The sequence below is a fragment of the Megalopta genalis genome, chromosome 1 (assembly GCF_051020955.1).
Source record: "Megalopta genalis isolate 19385.01 chromosome 1, iyMegGena1_principal, whole genome shotgun sequence".
NCBI classification, from domain to species: Eukaryota; Metazoa; Arthropoda; class Insecta; order Hymenoptera; family Halictidae; genus Megalopta; species Megalopta genalis.
Genome location: NC_135013.1, coordinates 45,911,226 through 45,937,665, shown reverse-complemented (window position 1 = coordinate 45,937,665; position 26,440 = coordinate 45,911,226). Strand labels below are relative to the sequence as shown.

The 26,440-nt window shown below is 34.3% G+C and overlaps 3 protein-coding genes and 1 long non-coding RNA gene across 8 annotated transcripts in view; 2 read left to right on the top strand and 2 right to left on the bottom strand.

Annotated features, from left to right (window-relative positions):
- Positions 1 to 3,956, top strand: part of LOC117229410 (metaxin-1) — a 68,250-nt gene extending 64,294 nt beyond the window's left edge. Inside the window, exon 5 of the mRNA XM_033485837.2 lies at positions 3,725 to 3,956. Within this exon, the coding sequence (XP_033341728.1) occupies positions 3,725 to 3,829 (105 nt within the window). The 3' untranslated portion in view covers positions 3,830 to 3,956. The remainder of the gene's footprint in view (positions 1 to 3,724) is intronic.
- Positions 3,957 to 5,282: 1,326 nt separating this feature from the next.
- Positions 5,283 to 10,077, bottom strand: ND-23 (NADH dehydrogenase (ubiquinone) 23 kDa subunit). Its single transcript, XM_076528544.1, has 4 exons — positions 9,828 to 10,077; positions 8,501 to 8,768; positions 7,376 to 7,568; positions 5,283 to 5,469 (listed from the first exon to the last, which is right to left on the bottom strand). The coding sequence occupies exons 1-4, from the start codon at positions 9,853 to 9,855 to the stop codon at positions 5,338 to 5,340; spliced, it is 621 nt and encodes a 206-aa protein (XP_076384659.1). The 5' UTR covers positions 9,856 to 10,077; the 3' UTR covers positions 5,283 to 5,337.
- Positions 10,078 to 11,431: 1,354 nt separating this feature from the next.
- LOC117229413 (uncharacterized) lies at positions 11,432 to 23,983 on the top strand. Of its 2 annotated transcripts, none has more exons than XM_033485843.2 (3): positions 11,432 to 11,590; positions 16,646 to 16,862; positions 22,829 to 23,983. In XM_033485843.2, exons 2-3 carry the CDS (start codon positions 16,667 to 16,669, stop codon positions 23,485 to 23,487), a joined length of 855 nt encoding a protein of 284 aa, XP_033341734.2. In that variant the 5' UTR covers positions 11,432 to 11,590; positions 16,646 to 16,666; the 3' UTR covers positions 23,488 to 23,983. The 2 variants fall into 2 exon arrangements, with proteins under 2 accessions (XP_033341734.2, XP_033341733.2); XM_033485842.2 differs by lacking the exon at positions 11,432 to 11,590 and adding an exon at positions 15,139 to 15,248.
- Positions 11,660 to 26,440, bottom strand: part of LOC117229414 (uncharacterized) — a 75,095-nt gene continuing 60,314 nt past the window's right edge. Inside the window, exons 1-3 of one of the 4 annotated variants that reach the window (XR_004492549.2) lie at positions 26,208 to 26,345; positions 14,177 to 15,624; positions 11,660 to 14,091 (exon numbers count right to left, since the gene is read on the bottom strand). This is a non-coding gene — a long non-coding RNA (uncharacterized LOC117229414). Of the gene's footprint in view, positions 15,625 to 16,064; positions 16,200 to 26,207; positions 26,346 to 26,440 lie in introns of those variants that run through there. The other 3 variants (XR_013037134.1, XR_013037135.1, XR_013037133.1) reach the window with 3 other exon arrangements.

Below are 26,440 nucleotides of genomic sequence, written 5' to 3'. Positions count from 1 at the left end.
AAGTATTGAACAAATCACGAAGTGAGAACTTTCGGGATTTTTTTTTACTACGTAACAGTGATATTTAAAAAACAAACGCTGTTCACCTTTACTTTAGAACGTCTGAAGAATATTTACTAATTTCTCGGACCCGAAATAAATAATTTAACCGTGACGGCCGTTTTAATTTTCTAGTGTGCATGACACCTCGTGTGTAACATGTGAAATTTTTAAGCAAGGTGTACAGTGAAGATTAACAAAGTACGTAAATGATATTTTACGTTAATGTTATTTTATTTAAATAATTCCGTGTCCGAACATACTTCAACGAATGATTCGCAAAGCTAATTTAATAAATAATAATCGTGTTAAAGGACGTAAGGGATATGTTTGTTAGAGAAATATGAAGAATATTATCAATAAGAAACTCACCCATTTAGTTGTAAAATCCACTTCATGTATCCGACGGCGACGAACAGAAAGATGTCTCCGGGCAGGCAATTTCAACGTTTACTTTCACTGCATTATTACTAAACACTGATCACTTATCAATAATATTTATGGACCAACTTTCCTGGGTTAATATATATAGCTCTGAAAAGAGCCGATTTTTTAATGCGACGTGTTCGAAGTTCTCACTGTTAACGACACGTATGTACCGCGTTGTCGAGATGAACTGCAGAAGACTGGCACGATGGCCGACTGTGTTTCGTTCTCCTACGAGCGAATTTCAACTGTTTCCCATCGAACGCGAACATTGTCAGCCATCGTGCTAGTCTTCCGCAGTTTATCCCGTCAACGCGGTATGTGTTCTTAACGATATGAACTTCGAACGCGTCGCATAAAACAATCTGCTCTTTTCAGGGCCATACATATTAACCCAGGAAAGTTGGTCCATAAATATTATTGGTAAGTGACCAGTGTTTAGTGATAATGCAGTGAAAGTAAACGTTGAAATTGCCTGCCTGGAGATATCCTTCTGTTCGTCGCCGTCGGATACAGATCAGCTGTGCAGTTCATCATACATTGTACGAGGTCAATGCACTATCCTCCTGCACACATTTCCGTGCATGAAGTGGATTTACAACTAAATGGGTGAGTTTCTTATTGATAATATTCTTCATATTTCTATAACAAACATATCCCTTACGTTCTTTAATACGATTATTATTTATTAAATTAGCTTTGCGAATCATTCGTCGAACTGTGTTCGGACACGGAATTATTTAAATTAAAATATCATTTACGTACTTTGTTAATCTTCACTGTACACCTTGCTTAAAAATTTCACATGTTACACACAAGGTGTAATGCACACTAGAAAATTAAAACGGCCGTCACGGTTAAATTACTTATTATTTCGGGTCCGAAAAATTGGTAAATATTCTTCAGACGTTCTAAAGTAAAGGTGAACAGCTTTTTTCTTAAAAATATCACTGTTACGTAGTAAAAAAAATCCGGAAAGTTCTCGCTTCGTGATTTGTTCAATACTTTGAACGCCGCTCGAATCCGTCCCGACCATCTGTCAAAGCCTCGTGCAGCGGACTCTCTCGCGGACTCTCTCTCTCTCTCTCGCACCGTCACCTCTCATTGGCCAGTGTTTTTCGTTAATAACTCGTAAACAAAGCTCCAGATTGCATTTTCGCAAAGGAAAAAGTTACTTCAAATAACGTCAGCTACCCCTCATTTTCGGCTGTTAAAGTAATTGTGGAACACCCTGTATATCTGCGGTCCCTAATGTTCCGCGTGCCGTAACGTTTGTGTTATTATCTATGAGCCGCTTATTCTTAATATCTACTAGCAAGCCGAAGTTCTTTAAGAAGTCAGCACCGATTATAGGTTTCGAAATGTCCGCGATTACAAATTTCCATGTTAGGACGCGACGCAACCCGAAGTTTAGGTGCAGGACGATGTCACCATACATCGAGATGGTTGACTCGTTTGCTGCGTACAGGGTGTAGTTGCTTTTCGTCGGTCGTCCTTTTATTAGGGATCACGGGTATACGCAAATGTCGGCGCCGGTATCGATGAGGTACTGTACCTTTGTGTCCTTATCCATCATGAAGAGACGGCTTGTTTTCGGATCGACGCTCCTCGCCTCGTCTAGGGCCGATCGGTCTCGTTTCCCTGCTGGCTGACGTGTGTGCAGGGTGTCGTGCATCGTGTGGCGCGGTCTCCGAATTTTCGGTGATACCAGCAGACGCCTGGCTGGGGTCGGCTTCGCGTTCCGCTCCGTCTTCGCCATCCACCTCGTGCTGGTTCGCGGTTCTGGCTTCGTTAGTGTTCCGTGTCGTCGTCGGCGCGTTTTGTCAGCTCTGCTACTTGTTGTGTTAGGCGAGCCATTTGCTCGCATAGGGCGTCGAATTTGCTATCGGATGATGTCACAGCCGAGCATTGTCCCGACGGGTTGAGCTCTTTGACCTTATCTGCCAGTTCCGCCATCTTGTCCAACGGCGAGCCCATTTGCGTTGCGAGGATGGAACGCATCGATGTCAGCAGTCTATTTAAACTTAGGACGGATGTTTGTCACTAACTTGTCCCTCGTTGCGATCACGTCGGGTTGTCACCAATTGTAACCCCGAACAACAACGCGTTACAAGGATATTGCACCTGCCTTCCCAGGCAGGGTGTATGCTATGCAGATGACGGACCTATCCACTAATTTCCTCACGGCGATCAACCTTAGTCCAGGGTTCTCAGACAAATAAGTTATTCTTGGATTCAAAGGAGTGACGCAATAATTATTTAATTTAGTCCCGCAAAATTGTTGCAGTTACAAACATAAAATTATTACTACACTACATTAACATTATATACACACTATATTAGCATAATTTGAACAATTAAATGATTTTAGGTCGCTATTATGTGATTGTGAATACGCGAGAAAATGTTGCATTTAACGAGATGTAGCGGGACCAAAGTTGCCAGGGAATTGATGGCGCGTAGGGCTCCCCGAACGTCGAATCCCTCGCAATCGTCGTCAAGCTCCTTCTTGCCCCACTCCTACCGAAGAGTCTCGGATAGGAGGACATCGAAGTGGTAAGGATGCGTTGTGGCCAAAAAGCTGACCTATACGCGCATCGTCACGTGACGATCTACTGCTGTTACGTAGTTTGTCGGCGTTTGCGAGGTATGGTGCAAGGGAACTGAAAGAGGTTCCAATCGCGCTATCAATGTTCGCGTCGGCAGATGAGGTCGCTGCTGTACGGAACTCTGACGTATGCATCATCAACCTTCGCTCCTTCGATATCTTATTTCTCTGACATATTTTTTTATGCATAATTAGTCAAATTTCAGCACAATAATCCAGTTTTTATTGCACAATAACGGTCATTGTCACGTGTACATAATCTCACGAATCCATGAATTATATAGTAAGGTATAAATTGTAAAAATAATTCGGTTTTGTTTTGAAAAAAATGTATTTCAATTGTACTATTAATAATTAATTACATCGGTTGCCAAAGTATCAAATATGTGTTGAAGTTCGTGGCGACTCTGTAGAAAAATATCTGCACACTATGTTGTTCATATACTCCTGTTTATCTGAACGTTTTTATGTTATAATGTGTATATTTGAGCATTTATAGTCACATTTTGACCAGTGTAACAGATCCAATGGAATCAGCAAATCGCTAAAGTGGAACGATAGTCTAGAAAACTTTTTGCAATAATTACAAGTAATACACTTCAATATTTGCATCCTTATTTTTATATCTAATTTCTGACTGTACATTTTCAGTCATCTACACACGAAAAGCAGACAAAACACTATATACGCAGCCGGCAGAGAAAAACCGCCGGCAGAAATCAACGAGCGCAGAAAGATAGCGGAATCACTCCTTGATGTTGATAAAATGAAACGATGGATCGCCAATTTTGGTGAAAAAAATTCATAGAAACGTGATTCTATTTTCTGAATTGATGTACTAAGAATTGTACCGAACAAGAATAATAATAGAATTCTTATTTAATTTGGCTTGTTTTTATTAATTTAAACAATATATTTTAAGTAATTTATAGCTATAATTATAAGTATCTAAAATTGTATGCACCAATCCGATAAGCAATTGAACGTAACTAAAACCTTAGCAATATACACAAATTTTATTATTTTTTCAAGGCTATATTCATATTATAAAGGTTCACTGTAACCAAATATTACAACCTCTAAAAAAACATTTGCGATGCAATGTAAAAACATCAAGTAGTCGAGTTCGGTTTCGACTTTGGTTCCCGCAAAAAAATGTCCAATTTAACCCACAAAAAACCTCCATATCAATGAATTAACTCAAACAGCATCCATAACATAATAATGAAAAGCAACTAATCCCCCAAAGCATTCAAAAGTTATTAATGAACTGTTCAAAAAAACCTCCAAGAAATGTTAACATAGCCTCGCCAAAATATGTTACTTAATACAAAAAATGAAATCTTAATCCATATAAAAAACTCAATAAAACGTTAAACTCCGGAAGATATAAAAAGAACACTCCAAAAAGTATTTATTATTATTTTATTTAATTTTCGAAGAAAGTATTAAAATCAAAAATAGTTGTCCATTGTATATTTGATTTGAATTTGAAGAAAGTACTGAAATCAAAAGTAGTTGCTCCGTTTGTACAGCGAGCTCCACAATCAGCTAATTAAAAAGTCACGATAAAACATTAATATTTTAAATTCACATATCATTCACATGGAACTGTACTTGGTAAACCCAGAAAAATTATACATAAGGTGGACTTAGCTGACACGACATACATATAAACTCCAACATGTGAACTATCACCCTTCTGATTGTACCATCCGCACGTACTCATCTTCTGTACTATTAAACCAAACTTTTAGAATTAAAATTATTATTATAATATAAATAATTAAATGTATACAATGTATAGCTAAAAAATAATTTCTCAACATTGTAAAATAACTGTTTTTTAGTCCTTAAAATTATGATTAATATTCTTTAATATAACCTTTTGCTTCTATAAATTAGTTTCTATTCCTTTTAATAGAATAATAATTAGTTCAGTTCACACACGACTCACATGTATAAATTTTTAATCTAACAAAGGATATTCTAACTATGTGTGCCAATTTTAATAAAACTCATTTATTTTCACAGGATGACATCTTCAAAAATTGGAAATTAAAAACACAATTTTGAGAATATCTTGGAAACTAGAGAGTATAAAACACTATTTAATAACAATTCCAGTTCTATTATTATTTGTAAAATCAAGTCATAGATTAATACTAATACATTATATTGGCTAATCCAATAAACTGTACATATTAAATAATTTTAATTATTTATTTTCTGCATACAAGTTATTACTACATTCTACAAATTGTCTAACGATATAAATGATCAGCATGAATATTACTAGCAATTTCCGACTCCCATTTGTCTCCATTATTCAGCAGCTTCTCCTTATTGTATAACATTTCTTCGTGTGTTTCTGTCGAAAATTCAAAATTTGGACCCTACAACAAGTTTAATAATAAATATATTAATGTAATATTATTACCAGAAAAGTATAATTTTTACACAACATCTGTGAGGCAGTTGTTTTATACAGGCCAGGCCAAATTTCTTAATAAAAATAAGGTCAGTGAAGCAATACGTCTAAAAATAAAATAAACATTAAGAATAACAAAATTGTGTAAGATTTCATTTCGAATAAAATGCAATTATGAATTATGTGTATCTAGAACGACGGCTGGCATAACAGATTTCACTATAGATCATTACTATGACTGTTTTTGAGCAGGTATGGTAACACACAGTTTAATTTGTAGTGAACAGTTCGCAGTGATATCTATAACGCTGCTTAAATTCATGCGTATCACATTGATTTTTAATAGCATTTTTTCTTGAAGACGGAACTCTTAGCACTATTTCGTTACACTTGATTTTGGCATTATTTTGATATCTTCTCGACCTCGTCAGTATCCTGAATTTTGCCTTGCTCTGTATAGTAGAACGAAAATGTAGTTCAATCAATATTGTCCTAAAACTTGTACCATATGTAATAAGATTCAATTTAATTTTCGAATCAGCAATAATACCGTTAGGTATGATTATGACCACTTAATATTTAAACTTCAATAAGTCAGTATTTAGAATAGGTCATTTGAATATCTCACTTGCTATTAATGTTAGAAAAATGTACAACAAATGAAAGTTGTTTAATTTTGGAAGGTTATGTTATAACCTTCCACCAGGTGTTATATTTTGCAGATTTATCAACTTTTGCATACTTCTAATAGACCGATTCTTTTCTTTGCATATACAGTATACAGGGTGTCCCAGGTTTTAATGTTCAAACTTTGTTAGTGTATTCTATGGCACAAAGTAAGAAAAAAATGTTATGTATACATAGGTCATATAGAGCTTTATTAAGAAGTTATAACAAAAATTCAGAATAGGAATAGTAATCAACTTGCTGTTACTGCGAGCATTGGCTTGAATAGATCAGCACATTCCGTGAGTTTATGTAAACTGTGTTTATTAATACATTTCGAAATGTATTAATAACCGTTGTTGACAATACATGATTGACATCGATTGAAGATTTTTTTTATTTTTTATTTTTTTTTTAGTTGATTACTATTCCTATTCTGAATTTTTGTTATAACTTCTTAATAAAGCTCTATATGACCTATGTTTACATAACATTTTTTTCTTACTTTATGCCATAGAATATACTGACAAAGTTTGAACATTAAAACCTGGGACACCCTGTATACTGTATATGCAAAGAAAAGAATCGGTCTATTAGAAGTATGCAAAAGTTGATAAATCTGCAAAATTTTTTCCCGATGTTAAATCACTAACTTATTCCTAGATCTCGGCAACATTTAAAAAATGATCCTTGTAAAGAGTGCTACGTGATTCGTAATATACATATAATGCGGTACAATATCGATTAACAAGCTTTAACAACGTTTAGTTGTAGTATGTGTAAGTTCCTCATCAAAATAAGGGAAAATAATACAAAGTATAACATTTTGGCAATGGTTCTTTGCAATATGTTAACAAAATAATAACTAATAATACTATTAATAAAAACTAAACTAAAATGTAGAAGGCAGATCTGTAAATAGAACCAAATGTATGTGATATACAGTGAGGAACAAAAATGTTTGGATACTTTTTAAAACGGTATAACTTCTTTAAAACTAACTTCTTTTGTAATTGTGTTAGTTCTGGGTGTTTTTATCTAAAAAGAATAGTAAAAGCATTCTTTGCAAAATCGAGTCACAGAAAATGCTTCGGACAAACATTGTCTTATTGTAAAATTTAATTATTTGCAAAATTTCAACCAAATCGAGTGTGAGTGGTTTTTTCGGAAGTTTCGCTAAATCTAATTATATTGATCGTAAGTACTTCTACGATTGCGTCCACTGGGCAAGCCTCTTGACAAAAACCACAGTAAATACATTTAGACATATCTATGTCATATCTTGTTGTTCGTCTAGATCCATCGGCTCTTTCTTCAGCTTCAATGGTAATAGCTTGTGCTGGACAAATCGCTTCACATAGTTTACATGCAATACATCTCTCTTCTCCAGAAGGATATCTGGAAAAAAATAATATAATCAGACCTTGACACATTAGTTATTAACACACATTATTGACATATTAGTCATTAGTTAATTAATGTGAGCATATTACAAAGTGCAGTCATATTTTTGTAAATATTCTGCCATTTTGTTGGGCGAACTTCCACTTATTTAACCGCGTTATTTCCCTGTTCAAAAACAACTCTGAATTTGCATTGTGTGTCACTTGCATACAATGTCCTATATAACTCTGCTACCTTCAATTATTCTTAAGATATATATAATGATATAGAAATCATGTCTTTCAAATTTTGCTAGTAGTACTATTTTTTAAACGAAATACTATATTTTATCTTTTATAATGTGAAAAAGTTAACAAAATGGAAAATTTCACGTGTAAATATGTAATATAATAAATACCTCCATTGTATAACTTATTATTTTAATGTGTGCCAAAAGTATTGTCTGTTGTAACTATTGTCTATAATAGTGTTTTTCATATGTTTATGCCTGAAACTTATTTTGAATCGTTTCTGTCACATAGTTTCTATTTTTCCATGATGGTTCCACAGACTCATTGAAATTATTATGAAATGCTTACTATAAAAATAATCAGTTCAAGTACAATGTATAACTCAGAGGAAAACTAAGAAAGAAAAAATCCTTCTCACACCGAGTCTATAGCTAGATTTTTGTTTAAAATTTTAGGTCAATTTAGATCAATATAACCACCTATTTATTTATAATTCTGCGATACAGAAATTCGTATAATATTCTTTTCATTTCTTCACTTGCAGATCAAGACTTTTTACCATGAAAGTACCTTTCCCCTACTTATTATACAAGTACCTTTTTCTAATATTTTAAAATTTATATCGTATCATAAAAATAATGTTGAAGTCTCTTAAAATGTAATTACTTCTATTTTAACAATAAACTTCATAAATACCTTCTTAATGCATGCTCTCCTCTAAATCGTGGACTCAAAGGACCCTTTTCAAATGGGTAATTTATTGTTGCTGGTTCTCTAAATAAATAGGATAACGTAATTCCCATCCCTCGAGCAATTTCTGTGAGAAATGCTGTTTGCACTGTTCTGTCACTGAGATCGGACCATGATTCTTCTTTATCTGTGTCTTCTTTATAAACAGAATAATATTTACTTCTACTCAAAGGTACATTTAAAACCTTTGGCAGTACTTGAAATAATTTTAAACCTGAAAGTCATCATGTTAAATAGAAAATGAATAATTAAACTAAAAATAATAATTGGTTTTAGTAAATATTCTATTTGATAATATCTCTGTAAAATCAGTTAAATATTTCCAATCTGTAAAAAGAATGACTTTCTTTCAAAAGGAAACATATATCTTTATATACAGGATGTCCTATTTGATATTACCATATTAATTTATATCATTATTATCCATAACAAGAAATATTACAAATAAGAATGAATAGTTTGGACAGGAGCACAGTTTAGACATTCTGAGTTTGATGAAGATAAATTGTTAGTTTATATTGACGTTCATCAGTCGATGGACAAGAGTCAATGGTGTCGAGTATTTCTATATCAAATAACTATGAAATAATATGTAACACGTATAACACAATAAGAAAAAAATATAGCATTCTGTTAAAAAAAATTATATAATTTGCTCTTAAAATCTCTCAATTCTTCACCCACAAAAAGCTATTAATACTAGTATAGCTACAAATACTATAGCTCGTCCTACCAAACAACTTTTGTACACATATTCTTTTGTAATTTCAATTCCTTCCAAGATATTTCATTGTACTCAATTAAACAAGACATCCTATATATAGTCACAGAGTACCACTAATGCTTTTAATAACATAAACTAACAGTCATAACTATAAGAGCAAATGCAAAATCATTTAATATCTTTCATAAAGTTTAATAATTAAATAAATTAAACTTTTCAATAAAATTATACTTCTAATATTAGCTGAAACATTATAATTCAAATGAAATAAAATAAAAGCATAAAATTTAAAAAGTATAATCAACTAAGCATATGAGATAAAAGGGACTAGGAATACTATATGACTGTCATAGTTCTTTGACTACATAATAATATAAAAATGAGGAAAATGTAATATCGTCTTATGGACATGAAACATAATATGTAATTATAGTTTACTTTTGAAGGTTCTAATACATTACTGTAAATAACTTTATGAAAAAATGATTCATAACAGCTAATTACAGATTAATGGAAGTGAATATAATGGAAAGTGAATATGAAATTTACCAGGTTGCATAATTTTAAGAGATGTCATCTTGAAATATTAACAGTATCACTTAATCTATTTAATAATCAATCTTCATGTACAACAGATTTCAATAATTGCAATCACAGTTGCAACCAACGTTAATAATAATAACCTTTGCGTAGCAATGAAAATAAATATTATCTACGTAATTCTGCATATGCAACCAACAGTCAAATTATATAAATGCTAAAATACAGTTCTGCAGACCGCAAATTGCGCAGTATGGAACAGTATGGAAGCATAATATAAGATTTAAAGATTCTCTATCTCAGCGCCGCGCCGTCGGCGGTAGATGGACGAACCTCAGCTTGTTAGAACGCTACGCTATTGTTGCGTGACCACGCGACATAGGTTAATGATTTTCGATGGCGCTACCGTATTATAACCTTAGACAAATGGCGATAATAGCGAAATTTGAATATAAAACGTAACATTTATGGTCATAGTTATATATTTTGTAGCTTATGTATATTTTCACCCAGGCGCAATAGCTTAGAATAGCTAGAGATATAACGAGAGAGCTTTTCCAATTTCATATAGAGAGTCGAAGCTCTGAGCCCTTCAGGATAGGAAGTCATAAGTGAGTTCGAGTGCCCGTGGAGGATTTGTGCGAGAACAAATTAAACGAGAATATAACTTGAGAAAATAAAAAACGCTTTATTGTCTGAGCTCTAAAATGTGTTTTCTATGATCTCTGAATAAAGTCTGCCGTTTTTCGCGGAGCCTTGAATTCTCCTCCTTGAATCTTCCTTTCTCGTCCTTTTTTCTCGGCAAATATGAAACTTGGAGTATACTTTGATACATACTACTATTTGAATCAGTAGAAATTTTTCAGTAGAAGATTTTTCTATAATTATAAAATGTATATAATATGTAGCATTATTTAAATTTATAATTGTATACGTTTCTTTATTACAACTTCTAAATTTATAACATTTACTGTCCTTTGCAATTATTTATGGAATGATGTTCACATGTTCATTAATTAATCGATACGTATAAAATATAAGCATAAATTAGGATTAGAGTCCATTTTCGTTGACTGATCAGTTCAGACGTGCGAACGCACGCAAAGAACAGTTATTTATGCTCTGTAACCAGGCCTGGGTGAACCAGACCTCGTAAGCCAAATGTGGCTCTTTAGATATTCTTCTCAGACTAACGCGATGCAAGAAACGATGTTGTACTCTATGCAGGATTCCCCGTGTTATGTTTAGCATTGTGCATGGAGTAGTAATAGTGGTGTTTGACGCGCCTAGGCCTGTTAGGTACCAACCAAAGGCATTCACGAAAAATCAAGAATCACTATGAAAATCACCATGATTAGAACGAACGTTATCGAATCACTCAACATTCTCTCGAATTCATTTGAATGAATCACTCGAATCGTTCAAAAGTAGCAGTTCTTGAAATCACTGGTCCTTATGGTCCGTGGGAAAACCGCCAGTATTTCGCTTTTAATATTTTCTGGTTACTTTTGGACATTGTACTTACGACGATCTTGGTTTGGTAATACTAACTTAATTGATACAACGGAGACAGGAAATACCCGATTTCGACATAAAGATTACCGACGACAGATATCGCGCTAGAAGGTGATTGTTGCAGAACGGCAAGATTATAAATACATGCCATTAGCACGCGCTGCGTCATTTAAATATAAGATTCCGACGTTCCCAAAGTGCAAAAACACGATACTGTGACAAGAGGACGATTACGGCTGTACAACTTCGACTTTTTTGTAAGTTGCCAAAACTATTACATTACGAATTACGAGTATGGGCGAGGGATTGACGACTCCAAACATATGTTTAATTTATGATTTGTTGTTTTATTATGTAAGGTAACCACATTTGAAAAATACAGTAAACAAAGAAAACGATGTCGGGGAAAGAAGTATTTGAGATGCTGAAAAAGAATTTGGGTATTAAAAGTTGCATAGAGACGAACAATAATTTGCTTTATATATGTAGTATCCAATATTTTAGAAAGTTTTTACCTATGTATATGACTGTTTTAACGAGTGTTAATACCGATTTCATAAAATTTTTCATTTTATTGGTCAAAATTTTTCTCCATGATAATGTATTGCTTCACCATTCTTATTGTTATCTTCTGCCTTTGTTTTAGTGAATTAATTTCTCTACATTATTCACCAAGGACGATTGACGATATGTCCAATTTAAAGTTTATATTTATGTTGTAGCATTTGAGGTTCAAACAATTTCGTTTTTTAAAATTAATTCGTTACTATTGCTTCTGGCCAAATACTTTTTGCCAGGGATACCGAGATGTATAAAACGCATTTTCTAAATTTTGGTATATGCATGGATAAGGAAGTTGAAAAACGAGGGATTTTTATTTTCTTGTCGTTACAAGTAATAGCAAAATTAGAAAGAGAGTATTTTAGTAACTACCTAGTTCACAACTAACTTCATTCCGAATCTTTAATGGGCAACGTTAAGTAATATCGAACACTTAACCTATATTTTCAACTCAAAATTGTTAAGATTGGTTATGATGTTTACAATTAAATATTCTATCGAACATGCACGACTTCAAAGAATATTTACGACGTATTATGCTTTTTTATTATAAAAAAAGGAAAAACGCGACCCAAACGTGTAAAAAACTGTGTGACTTGTACGAGTCGGATTAGGTTAAAGAACGTGTATGCTATAAATGGTTGATCAACTGAGGAATTTCATTGAGTGTAACCCGCTTTGCCAACGCGGGATATTCCCCGGATTCTAAAAATATCGAAGTCAAGTTTAGTGAATCACTTTTATGAACTTGATTTCATCAGCTCGCTTGACGTTTGGGTTTCGCACTCGTTGATTGAAGCGAATCGGCGTAACCCGCATTTCAAGCTGTGATATGCTTACTATCCTTGTGAAGAAAGGGAGCCGTTTCTCAAGCGAATGATTATGGGAGGTAAAACGTGAATCGTCTACGATAACACTAAACGTAAATAATCGTAGAAGACCTGCAACCAAAAAAAGTTATGCTATCAATTTAATAAGATTACAAAGGTGTAGAGTTTTATGAATTGCTTCCAAGCAATAGAATTGTTAATTCAGAAGTGTACTGCGAGCAGTTGGACAAACTATAAAGATTCATCGAGGAAAAGTGTTCAGAACTGCTGAATCGTAAAGGAATCGTCTTTTACCATGACAACGCTAGATACCACGCTTCACTTAGGACATGGCACCATACACCATATTCTCTAGATGTCGTCCCAACAAATTTTCATTTATTTCGTTCTTTATAAAATTTGCTAAATGGGAAGAAATTCGATTCTAAAGAGGCTGTTAAAGAGCACCTGGAGCGACTTATGAATTATATAATTGAATAATTATATAATACTTATATAATTGAATAAGTATATAATAATTATATAATTGAACAAAGATATTTCTTTGTATACAAAATATCTCTCCCTATTTATATGCGTCAAAACCTGCACGAACCTATTGGCCAACCGAATAGAAGTAGTCATGAGTAGACAGTCAAACCACATACAGTGGGTGTAGGAAGTATTCGTACATCTTTTAAAACGAAGTAACCTTTTTATAATTGGGCCAATCAGTCTAATTTTTGGGGGGTATGTTAAAGGGATTAATTAACTAAACAATGGTAAAAAAATTATTTTAAAAAATTGCAGTTTGTTGACATGATAAAAGGATTAATTTCTCAACTATTTTATCTAAGCCTATAACGGAAATTGAAAAAATACATTTTGTAGATTTCAGTAATTTATATGCATGCTGAAAATTTCATCCAAATTGGTTGATCTTGAGTTATAAGCAATTAAAGATCGTGAAAATCGCAATTTTTCACCATTTTCAGCATGCATATAATTTACCGAGATTTACAAAATATATTTTTTAAATTTTCCTTATAGACTCAGATAAAAAAGGTGGAGAAACAAAATTTTTTAATCCTTTTATCATGTCAACAATTTACAATTTTTGAAAATAATTTTTGTAACCATTCGGTTCTGGATTGGAGGTCGCCGCCAATTTCGGCGCGACTTTGCAATCGAGGTGATGTTCGGTCGACGACGGTGCGATTGGGAGGGACAGGGCCTGCCATCTCTGGGTAAACACATTACTCAATTATGCTAATCTCTTTGTTTCACACAGGAGACCGTTTTTGAGTGATGTGCTCACGTGACGAGAGGCATGTATCCTTCTCGCATCTGGTTGCCATTGTAACGATCGAACTCACTTCCTTTCGTATCTGTTATAACGTTATAATATAATTATTATTAAAATCGCGACGGCGAATCTTTGTACCATTATTATTCATTATTTGTTTTTCTCACTTGTTAAGTTTGCTGGTTTTTATTGCATTGTTAAATTACATTTTGTTACATCCAAATTCTTTACATCCGCGTCCTGCCGTCTCAAACACATTGTCTAGTAAACTAATTCCTCTAACATCTCAAAAAAAAATTTAGGCTGCTTGACCCAACTATAAATATGTTTAAAAGGTGTACATCCACTGTATGTATAGCATGTACCAAGTTTCAAGAGGAAGTCCAGAAAACTAATGCTAGCTGCAAAGCAAGAACTCTCACGAATTTTTTTTCTCGGCTGGGCTAACTCTACTAGCTGCTCGAAAATCACCTGCACGTTCAGTTTTGATAATGCTTTTTATGACAAACTCACCCTTTCCAATTAATCTACAAACTTTATCCAATAAGCTATGCTAGGGACAGTACACTTCCTAAACGTCGCGTGTACGCGTTCCGTGTGTGTGTGTGTGTTTCGGGTGTCGTCGCTATCACACGACCTCGATCGCGACGATTCGGTTGAGCGGGTGGGCCCCGCAGGGCCGAGGGCGTAAGACCCCCACCCTGGGCGCAGTAACGAGCGAAACGCAAACTGCTTGCAGCAATGAATACCTGTTCCCTAACAAGCCATTTTATGAAGCGGCTTATTGGATGATAAAAATCAAAACTCGAATCATAACAATCGAATAATTAGAATCAGTTGGCGGCACCTGTTAAAGTCTTGTTGAATTTTTAAAACCGTCATAATAAAAATGCCTTATAATTTTTAATCAATCTATAGACATTAAACTTATTAATTTATTACTTATTACTTATATTTATGATCTTAATTCTCAAACACTGAAAATGCCATTGATGTGTAGATCGTATGTAAAAGAAATTCATATACGTAGTGCATATAGTTATAGTTTTTATATGAATTGATTGTTTAGAAGTTATAACAATTATGTAATGTGTTAGATGAAATATAATTCGCACATAATTTTTCAATTTGAGAGGTTGGCATGAGTGAATGTGAGTGAGTCAGCGGAATTTGGTTGAATGCAGTGTCAAGAGTGCACAACAGTTTTATAAAGTGCAAAAGCGTTGTTAGTAGAACTAGGTAAAGCGTAAATTTGTCTTTATTAAATATATAATTTAATTATATAAGTCCTAAGATTTTGTCAAGTCTTTTTTTTCATCTCTGATGGAAGTCTATGGCATTGAACGGGTAATTCTACGGGTAATTCTACGGTAGTTCTGAACTACGATGGCGACGCGATGCAGAGCTTCTGTCTGATCATAGTTTAGAATTGTAATGTTTGCCCGGTAGACGCCTCACGTTGCTGCGCGAGATTCCCGCGCATGCATCGCCTGCCCCCATTCCTTGCGCGGCGACTTTTCGTGTATACATTGGGCCACACGCATGCGATACGCGACCGATCAGCCGAAAATCAGTGTCGCGGTACCCAATTCCAGTCTGAACGCTTCCATTAAATCTGAAACAAATAAGAGCCGTCATTGAGTCACTATCAGAACCAATAGCGAACATTTTTTCTATAATAAAAGATTATAAAAAATGTTATCGATGATATAGATTCTGATTCTTGAAGATCGTTGGAAAACAAAAATTGCTTGAGATCGAAAGATCGATCCCAGTTTATGTTCACAGGATTGTTCCCAATTTAAGTTCAACAGGATTTTGTAACAGATGTGTATGTTGGCATCTGTCGGCATTAACTGATATTATTATCTTCGCATATGTGATATTATTTCAAATGGACAAAGGAACGTAGAGTAATCGGGGGTTATTAACAAGTGCGAGGCAGAATTGTTGTTGCCGTAGTGAAGAAGATTCGAACTAAAGATTATTGTATATTCGGTATTAAGAATAAATAGTTCATTTATTATTCGAAATATACTTATTGATTATTATTACCTTTAAGAATTTAGTTTTTACATCAGTGAATTTGAATTAATATCTAATGTTTATATTAGATAATAATGTATAATTGTTCCGTCACGCTGGAACAAAACACGTGGAGTCTTCGTCGACAGACTTTATAACACGAACCTGACGAAGAGGCTATTTTTGAGGTTACCGATAGTTATTTGGACAGTATGGGGGAAGCTCGCATGGTTATGTCAAGGTCTTCGAAGATTCCATGTCCATGAAGGTATCGCCTTGACCCTTACCAAAGTTAGGCGCCCTCGGGCACGCGGAAGGGCGTGGACGATACTCGAAGGACGCGCTGATTGGAAAATTGCATCTTTTCGGCATTGATCAATCAGCGCGATTCTTCTACACGACAGTGGACTCCCATACAGACTCCCATGGACGACATACAGACTCCCATAAAACGAGACGATTCAAGTCCGAGAAGTCATTCGAACGTTCTCGCGATCACTACTAGCGGAAGTCATTCACAGCGCGCTTCCCAAGTGTTCAATCCGGGCCTTACAACCCCGGAAGGGTACATACATTGTCAATTCAATAATTTTTATAATGTCTGTACGCAGCGTTAAAGGCAGAATATCGGGATGTCGACGCCTCTAGAAACTTCGCGAGAAGAATCACCGGCACAGAAATGGACAGGAAAGGTTTTCGAAGGCATAAAAGCCGGCTCAAAGATGCAAACACGATTCCAGATACTTGACAATAAAAAATTAAGCAAAGAAACAGTTGCGGGTATTCAAGATATGAATTTGGGAAAAATAAAAAATGGACGGCCTAGTGGTAAGTTTATTTAGCTAACCTCGGAAGGATTAGGAAAAAAGATTACTCTTTAGAAAGTAGAGTGGTAGAAAATTGGTCGATATCTGCATCAACTTTACTATCAAGTATTATCTTATCGATTACAATGAATCAGTTGTTTTCCAGTGCCGTGACTCCAGAACATTCGCGTCTTCGTTACTCCACTTTGATTATATAAATTTGCACACATGCCACCGAATTTAATGATTTTTAAACATATTATCAAGGACCCGATTCCAAACAACTCTTCTCTTTATGAAAAATGTGGTAATTATATATATCAAAGCACGCCTCATTGATTTCTAATTGATAATGTTTAAACATGTCGTTCTTCTTTAGTTCTCGAGATATTTACTGTTTCTAATATACATTGTATGTACACGTCGCGGCGACCAGCAGGCTGGGTATCATACAGGGTGTTCCCGGATTAAATCGTCAATATTTAGATATGAATTTAGTATCATGAAATATTTCTCCTAATATATTCCTCCTCTTGAAGAGATATTTATTAATGAAGTTGTAGTACTCTCTCTCTCTTAGTAATGTATGCCATTTAATTAGTTCAAGTTTATCACGTATATTACTAAAGAAAATTGTCGTATTTATTAAAAAAATATTAAATATATTAAATATAAATATTAAAAATAGTTGTAATTATTACATGTACTATTACATATGTTGCATGAAATGATTATCTTCAGCTTGGAGATGAATATGATACCTATCAATAAGAGAAGAAGTGGCCAATGGCACTGTACACCTATTATGTATTGGGTTGTTCGGAAAGTAATTTCCTTTTTTCCCGACAGAGGATTTAATTGTATTTTTTTGCACCCAACTTCACACTTAAGCCACATAATCATTATATGTTTTGGGAGCTGATATAGCAAGGCTTGTGTGTGAAAAAGTCTAATTGATTCTACGCAGTAGTTTTTGGTTGGTGCCCTTTTAAATATGGAGAGCAATAAGTAGCATTTTCGTCATATTTTACTTTTTTACTATAGAAAAGGTAAAAATGCTGTTCAAGCCAGAAAGAAATTAACCGATGTGTATGGAGAAGATGTGTTGACAGTACGCCAGTGCCAGAACTGGTTTGCAAAATTTCGATCCAGCAATTTTGATGTCGAAGATGCACCACGTTTTGGAAGGCCGGTTGAAGCTGATAAAGACACGATAAAGGCATTAGTTGATGCAAACCGGCGAATAATAACACGTGAGATCGGTGAGAGGTTAAATTTATCAAATTCAACTGTTTATGACCACTTGAAAGGCCTGGGTTTAACCTCGAAGCTCGATATATGGGTCCCCCATGTTCTCATGGAGAAAAATTCGTGTCGTCGCGTTGACGTTTGTGATTCGCTTTTCAAACGTCACGAAAATGATCCATTTTTGAAGCGCATCATTATTGGCGACGAAAAATGGGTTGTATATAACAATGTCAAACGCAAGAGATCATGGAGCAAAAAAGATGAACTGGCACAAAGCATTTCCAAAGTCAAAATCCATCAAAAAAAGGTGATGCTGTCTGTTTGGTGGGATTTTAAAGGAATCGTTTTTTTGAGCTTTTACCGAATAACACAACAATTAATTCGGAAGTCTACTGTCATCAGCTGGACAAACTGAATGATGCACTTCAACAGAAAAGGCCAGAATTAATCAACAGAAAAGGTGTAGTATTCCACCAAGATAATGCGGGACCTCATACAAGTTTGGTCACTCGCCAAAAGCTTTTACAGCTTGAATGGGATACAATGCCACACCCACCATATTCTCCAGATCTGGCACCTCCGGATTATTATTTGTTCCGGCCATGGCAAAATTTTTTAGACGGTAAAACCTTCACTTCAAATGAGGAGGTCAAAAACCACCTCGATCAGTTTTTTGCCAGCAAAGACCAAAAAATTTATGAGCGTGGAATCATACTACTACCAGAAAGATGGCAAAAGGTATTGGACCAGAATGGCCAATATATAATTTAATAAAGTATTTGTTTATTATACGAAAATTGTCTTTCATTTTCACAAAAAAAAACGAAATTACTTTCTGAACAACCCAATATTTCGTTACAGGCTGCCACTATTCTCAATTTTAATGTATCAACAGTTACTCAGAACGAACGAAGGAAGCTTGGTTTACAGTGCAAACAGCAACACGTTAGTAATCTTTGATCTTGGAAACGCACCAAGTATGTACATATACAGGGTGTTCCACAATTACTTTAACAGCCGAAAATGAGGGGTAGCTGACGTTATTTGAAGTAACTTTTTCCTTTGCGAAAATGCAATCTGCGGCTTTGTTTACGAGTTATTAACGAAAAACACTGGCCAATGAGAGGTGACGGTGCGAGAGACTCCGCTGCACGAGGCTTTGACAGATGGTCGGGACGGACTCGAGCCGCGTTCAAAGTATTGAACAAATCACGAAGCGAGAATTTAAATTAAAGTATCATTTACGTACTTTGTTAATCTTCACTGTACACCTTGCTTAAAAATTTCACATGTTACACACGAGGTGTCATGCACACTAGAAAATTAAAACGGCCGTCACGGTTAAATTATTTATTATTTCGGGTCCGAGAAATTAGTAAATATTCTTCAGACGTTCTAAAGTAAAGGTGAACAGCATTTTTCTTAAAAATATCACTGTTACGTAGTAAAAAAAAATCCCGAAAGTTCTCACTTCGTGATTTGTTCAATACTTCGAACGCGGCTCGAGTCCGTCCCGACCATCTGTCAAAGCCTCGTGCTGCGGACTCTCTCGCGGACTCTCTCTCTCGCACCGTCACCTCTCATCGGCCAGTGTTTTTCGTTAATAACTCGTAAACAAAGCCGCGGATTGCATTTTCGCAAAGGAAAAAGTTACTTCAAATGACCTCAGCTACCCCTCATTTTCGGCTGTTAAAGTAATTGTGGAACACCCTGTATAGTTGAGCTAGCCGTGTAACCTTTTCTTCGACCAAAACGTCCAAAAAATGTAATGGCAATCATTCTTTTAAAGCAATGTGTAATCAATCTTAACGATTGACTAATTAAGAAAGAAGGAGCTGAGATATTAAGATGTTTACTTTTCATGCAAGAGTAATTCATAATTCTTAATTCATCGTCCGGGGATACTTTAATTGGCTTTTACATTTTTGTCGCTAGGTGGTTCAGTTTAATGCTCAGCCAGTGATGATTTCTGTGCCCTCCTTTAACGAGATTTTCTATCAATAAAATAGCTTCGCGAATTATTCGGTGAATTCTGTTCGGACACGAAATTATTTAAATGAAAATATCATTTATGTACTTTGTCGAAGCTATTTACTGTTAATATTCACTGTACCCACCGCATACAAATTTCGTATGCCACACATGAAGTGTCATGCACACCAGAAAATTAAAGCGGCTGTCACGGTTAACTACTTACTATTTTGGGCCCGAAAAATTACAAAAAATTTGTTAGACATTTTAAAATAAGGATGAACAGTGTTTCTCTTGAAATAAACACTGTCACGTAGTAAAAAAGTTCGGGTAGTTCACGCTCCGTAACTTGTTCATTGCCTCGACCGTGACACGAACGTGTCACCGTTTTTCGTTAATAATTCGTAAACAAAACCGCGGATTGCATTTGCACTAAGGAAAAAGTTACTTTAAATTATCTCAAGAACCATTTATTTCATGGATTCAGATACCTTTTGGGACATTCTGTATGCATTGCTTCGCGTCACATGCAGAAATAAACAAGCAATAGTTATTTGTCTGGCTGACACAGCAGCGCAGGCAGAATTGTACAGAATTACAATTAAATTATTCAAGGAATTATAATTGCAAAGTAATTCAATCACGCTATAATTCAGTCACATTGTAATTCGTAATTCAAAAATACTAATTGAATTAGGATTATAAATTAATATTACGAATTAGAAGATAAGACAATACGCAGAAAAGACATAAAATGAGAATATATGAAAGAAAAATACAAAAATGTGTATCACTTCTTCAAAGTTCATTTGTGGAGCTGTCATATGTGGAACTATATTTCCGTTACATTGTATTCGATTGACACTCGTAATCAAAATAATTAGCTATTTAATTAACCGAAAGGTTTGAATTATGTAATTGAGTTGTAACATAGTTGAATATATTATTATACTATAATTGAAATACAATGTAATTACAATAAATTGCGAAATTGAAGTAGCACAGCTCTGTGCGGCGTAGGTACAGTAATGTCTCCCTAACTGACGTTCAGATTGTGCAAAAAAATGGACAATTTGGGGAGAGGAGATACGATTATTCGTGTTTTGCTTCTCGTTTTTATAGTTGTTGACAATTCGTAACTTTAAAAACGAACCGCAAGGCTCGAATAATCGTATCTCCTCTTTCCAAATTGTCCACTTTTGTGGAAAATCTGAGCGTCAATTAGAGAAACATTACTGTATATTGGTCATTCCTTGCCAAATCGATCAGTTTTCCCTCTTGACGTCTGGTAAAGTTCTTCTGAGTATTTATGGTAGCTGTGAAACTTACCAATTGTGTTTTTAGTTTTTTTATTCATTGCAATAATATGGATTGATATAGTAATTCGGTTCGCTGTTGCTTTAATATGTCTCGCATCATCGCACGAAAAACATTTTCGTAGGAAAAAGTTCAAGGAATACATTAGTATCTTTTTCGAATTTTCAAAAACGCGACTTCAAAACCGTAACAATTTTTCAATCAGGTAGATATTTATTGACAAAGGTGGATCCGTCTCAAGTCAAACTAAAAGAAGTACATCTCGACATAACTCATTTTCGCAAAACTGGGAAAAATTCGTAAACTTCAAACCTCTGTATTTTTTAAACAAATTCTAAATTAGCAAAATGATGATTTACCTCCCTCCCAAACCACCCCTCCCACCCTATCAATTTGTATAATACGCAGAATTCCTTGCAGTAGTAGCAACCGTTTTTTGCAAATAATCTCGGTAACTAAAGCAGAACGACATTTTTTACAATGAAAAGAGTTGTTCAGAATCACACACGATATGTTAAATATGTTATCACAACATGATAACATATTTAAAAATCATCAAAATCGAAGGGATGTGCGCTGATCTGTATATAATTACAAAAATTTCTTGTTGCCAGCAAATTCCAAATAGTCTAGTTTCTACCACCCTCATTTATATCTTCATAATAGATTCTACAAGAGACAAAAGTGTTTACGCAGTGTTTTATAACGATCATAATACTTCGACTGCTACGCTGACTACCTCAAAAATTCCGTAAAATTAACGTATTTCAACTAGTCGAATTAAAATTGAAAAGTTCAGTTTGCGATAACAATTATAATTTCATCATCCTTGCGTTTTAGGGAGAGGGCGAGGGAGAGAGAGCGAGAGAGTGCGCGCGTGTAAGAGAGAGAAAGAGAGAGAGAGAATAGTATGATTAAATAAATAAAAAAAAATTAAATTTTGAAATTAAATAAATATGTACAATAGATTTGTGATATTTCTTAAAATCTCATGTAAATATTCACGTATTCGCTTCTAAGTCAGAAGCCACAAAAAACATCATTTCAAACTCAAAAGTTGTTTACTTTCATATTATAATCTAATAATCCAGAAATTATTGACCACCATCTTTTTTTAAATATGAGAAAGATTGTTTTTTATTATTTTTGGATATCAAACAATTGGTTTTCCTGATAGTATGTATATACATCGACTACGTGATCCATGAGGCTATTTTCATCGCTTTATAACTTCAACAATTTTCAATATTCTGATAATTTGTCGTTTTTCTTTTTGTTGTTGTTGTCTGGTAAATATATCTACAATTAACTGTAAAAAGATCTTAGTATATTCATGAAACTGCATCAAAGCAATCTAAATTAATAGAAATCATTAATCTTAGCTATTAAATAGTAACTTTATCTCTAGTTGAAAACAGACAAATTCTATTTTATTTCTTTAAATGCGTGTAGGTAAAGCAACAATACGGTTCGACTGTGGAAAAAATACAGGAAGTAAACCCCATATTAATATCGACCCAAAAGGCTATCCTAGTGGTAAGAATCCGCATATCGAGGTCCCTGAAACGATAATTAAAGGAGCGGAATATATGAACAAATCATTGAAGTACGCAGGTGTTGTATTAACTGTAGCCTCCGTGGCTGTAGAGATTTGGCGAATTGGTTCTGCGATTAAAGATGATATATTCGTATGCGAGAATGCGAAGGAGATAATTCAAGAATTGGACGATGCTATCAAGAAATTGAAGGAAACTTGTCTAGCTGAAACTGATCTGACGATAAAACAAGAGATAATGGACACCATATTACATTTGCAAAAAATTTTGAGAGACGTAGAGCGAACAAAGAAAGCTCCAGTAAAAACTATTAGAACGGTCTCTTCAGCGATTGGCGGATGGGGTGGTGGTGTAGCGGCAGGCAGTGGAGGTGCATGGGCAGGAGCAACTACCGGTGCTACAATCGGCTCTTTGTTCGGTCCAGTTGGTGCAACAGTAGGTGCTCCTATTGGCGCTGTAATAGGCGCAATTGGACTCGGAATTGGCGGCGGGATTATAGGAAGTAAAGCTGGAGAAAATCTTGCGGAAGCTGGATTAACGATGTTGGATAAATGACAAATTATTTTCAAGACAGAAATTTTCACGCTTTTATTATATTTTAGATTTAAACAGAGGTTGTGGTAGCTTGTGTCTGATGTAGGTTAGGTCTAGGCGGGCTCGAGATAGAGATTTGGTACAGTTTTGTATTTTGTACGTAAGAAAGAAAAGAGAGTCGTATAGCATAGTATAGTGGGTTCTTATTGAAAGCTATGGCCTATAAATGGGGGTCCCTTAACCACTTAACTGCGTCGATCTATTTTTAAGATCAATTTTGTATGCGTTTTATCGATCATACTGGGTGCAGTTTCTTTTGGCAAATTGACCTAGAATTATTCTAAAATGTGCGAAATTTATGAACATGTTTCACAAGCATTTTAATCTAAATCGTAGAAGTATTTTTGTTGTAAGATGTAAAATTGCCACTTCCTTATGATATGTGTACACGTCGTCCACAGCTAAGAGGTTAAGACACTTTGTATGTAAATAAATTCCTCCTTTATGTTTAGAATTATTTAATTTCTCTTTATTTTTAAGGGTGTAAAGTTGTCTTAAAATGTATGTACAGTGGCCCATGAAAGTGTTTGTACACCTTTTAAAACGCTATAACTTTTTTAAAACTGGCTTAAGTGACTCAAATTTTTTTTAGATGATAGCTGGACTAGTCTACCAGACGACGACCAAAATGCTTTTTTTAAATTTTGCTATTACATGGGATAACAAAAAAAGGTAAGAAACTCTCGTTTTTTAACTTTTTTATCTGAGCCTGTAACAAAAATTTCAAAAATACCTCTCGTAGATCTCGATAACCTATATGCGTGCTGAAAATTTGATCGAAATCGGTTAATGCATACATATATGTTACCGAGATCTGCGAAAGGCATTTTCTAAATTTTCGTTATAAGCTCTGATAAAAAAGTTAAAAAACGAGAATTTCTTACCTTTTTTTGTTATCCTATGTAGTAGCAAAATTTTAAAAAAGCATTTTAGTCATCATCTAGTAGACTAGTCCTTCTATCAACTAAACAAAATTCAAGTCCCTTAGTTCAGTTTTAAAAAAGTTATTACGTTTCAAAGGGTGTATGAACACTTTTGTGGCCCACTGTATGTATATCTCAATATTGTCAATATTGACGTCCATCTTGTGTGCTTTGGTCATTACATTTCCACCTGAAACACGTGGGGCGATATTCGACTTGCACAGTCCAACATATTTGTGAACGTCATGAAATTTCAATCATTTCTACACTTATTAAAATTTTCGAAAACCCGTAAGCTACATTTTAGCTAATGCTTTCTACTTTATGAATCTACAAAATTTTGTTAATTTAGCCATTAATTTACACGGAATATAGTAATAGGTCAGTATAAACATTTTATTTGCTCTGATTGATTGACGATTTACTGGTAAGTAAATCTGCCCTCACGATCAAAGAAAAAGAGGGAAACAGCGAGTGAGCAAGAGAGCATGAAATCGGCAACTACATATGGAACAAGTCACACTAACAAACAATGTAGCTTGTCTCTCTCTACTGTGCTTGTAGTCTTATATTTTTCGCGCATCTATTTGGTTGGCGCGTCATCAGAGGCACGCGCGCGAAATACGGTTTCAAAGAAGCTTCAAATAAGAAATAAAATGTTTTGTCGAAGACGCAGAGAAAGTGGTAGCTATAAGATACCTAATTTAATATTAACCCTCCTCTGTCACACTTCCTATGCGTAACATGTATGTCACAACTGGATCATTCAGACGCAGTTTTCAAATAACTGTCACTCAAAACTTAATAAACTATTAAGACGCAAAATTGAGGAGGATTTGAGAGAAAGGATCATACTGAAATTTGCAGCAGTAAGTATAGGGTTTGTATACACAATAAAAATGATTCAAGCCGATTCTAAGAAACAGAAACTAAATGAACATAAATTATTTCTTTTCATTATTTTGATAAGTTGCAAATAGCGTTACAATGTTATTAAATTTTGCCATAAACACATAAAATCCGCAGTCTAGTTATCAGAAATCTTTACAATATAATAGGAAAGCGTTCGAACATCTTCAGTAAAGATATCTCGACAACTAATAATCTTTTTGCTCTGATACCTTAACAATTTTTTACGTAGAATAAACAGAAAAATCGACTAGAGTAATCAAAAATATGTATTTCCATTGAAAGAAATGATGCAATTGTTAATTACATGTGCACTGATGCACTTGAAAAAGATCTAAGAGTGTACAAATGTAGTGGTCTTGGAGCCATTTATCTTCCTTCTTTGACATTTTTTCGTAAATGCATTAATAACGAAGTTATTACCTGAAACATTTGTATATACCACCCTATATACAATCTGGGAAGTACAAAATCACATACTGCGGATCATACTACTTGAAACTTATTACAGATCTTTAGTTTTATTGCGGCGAGAAATAACATAATGGAAACAATCCAACAATACATATTTCTTTTTTTTATATAAATGTTTAACTTATGTTCTTAACTTAGAGGAACTTTAAGCTATTTAATATGTCTACAAAATGTAATAAAATAGTTGTAATTTAATATTTGGTTATCAGGTTTGTACTTTGATTGAGTAGGAACTAATTAGTCATTGTACTAATAAGTATTTGTATAAGTGATATAAGAAATAGTCAGTAAAGAAGTCATCATTATATGAATATGATTATCACAATTTCATCCTTACTATGCTTAATACTACTTACAAATTAAAGTGACTCTTACCACATACTTTTGGGGTCGTATATGTTTTAGTCCTCCTATCTATATTATGTGTTTTTCTCCTTTTGAGCTTTATTATGATGTTTTGGTTCCTTAACCTCCAATATTCTTTTGTGTCAAGCCTATGGAAATCTTCATAGTCTTTTTTTAGGATTATTTTTGAGTATACAAAGTTTTCGAAACTTATTGTACGATTATTTTGTTTTATCGTGATACTTTTATCTATTTTATCTTTT

Coding starts and splice junctions, on each gene's coding strand:
- LOC117229413 (XM_033485843.2), top strand. CDS start 16,667: ATGTCGACGCCTCTAGAAACTTCGCGAGAAGAATCACCGGCACAGAAA. Junction 16,863..22,828: donor AAAAAATGGACGGCCTAGTG/GTAAGTTTATTT, acceptor AAATGCGTGTAG/GTAAAGCAACAATACGGTTC.
- ND-23 (XM_076528544.1), bottom strand. CDS start 9,855: ATGACATCTCTTAAAATTATGCAACCTG. Junction 8,769..9,827: donor TCTTAAAATTATGCAACCTG/GTAAATTTCATA, acceptor GATGACTTTCAG/GTTTAAAATTATTTCAAGTA. Junction 5,470..7,375: donor CAGTGGACGCAATCGTAGAA/GTACTTACGATC, acceptor AACTTGTTGTAG/GGTCCAAATTTTGAATTTTC.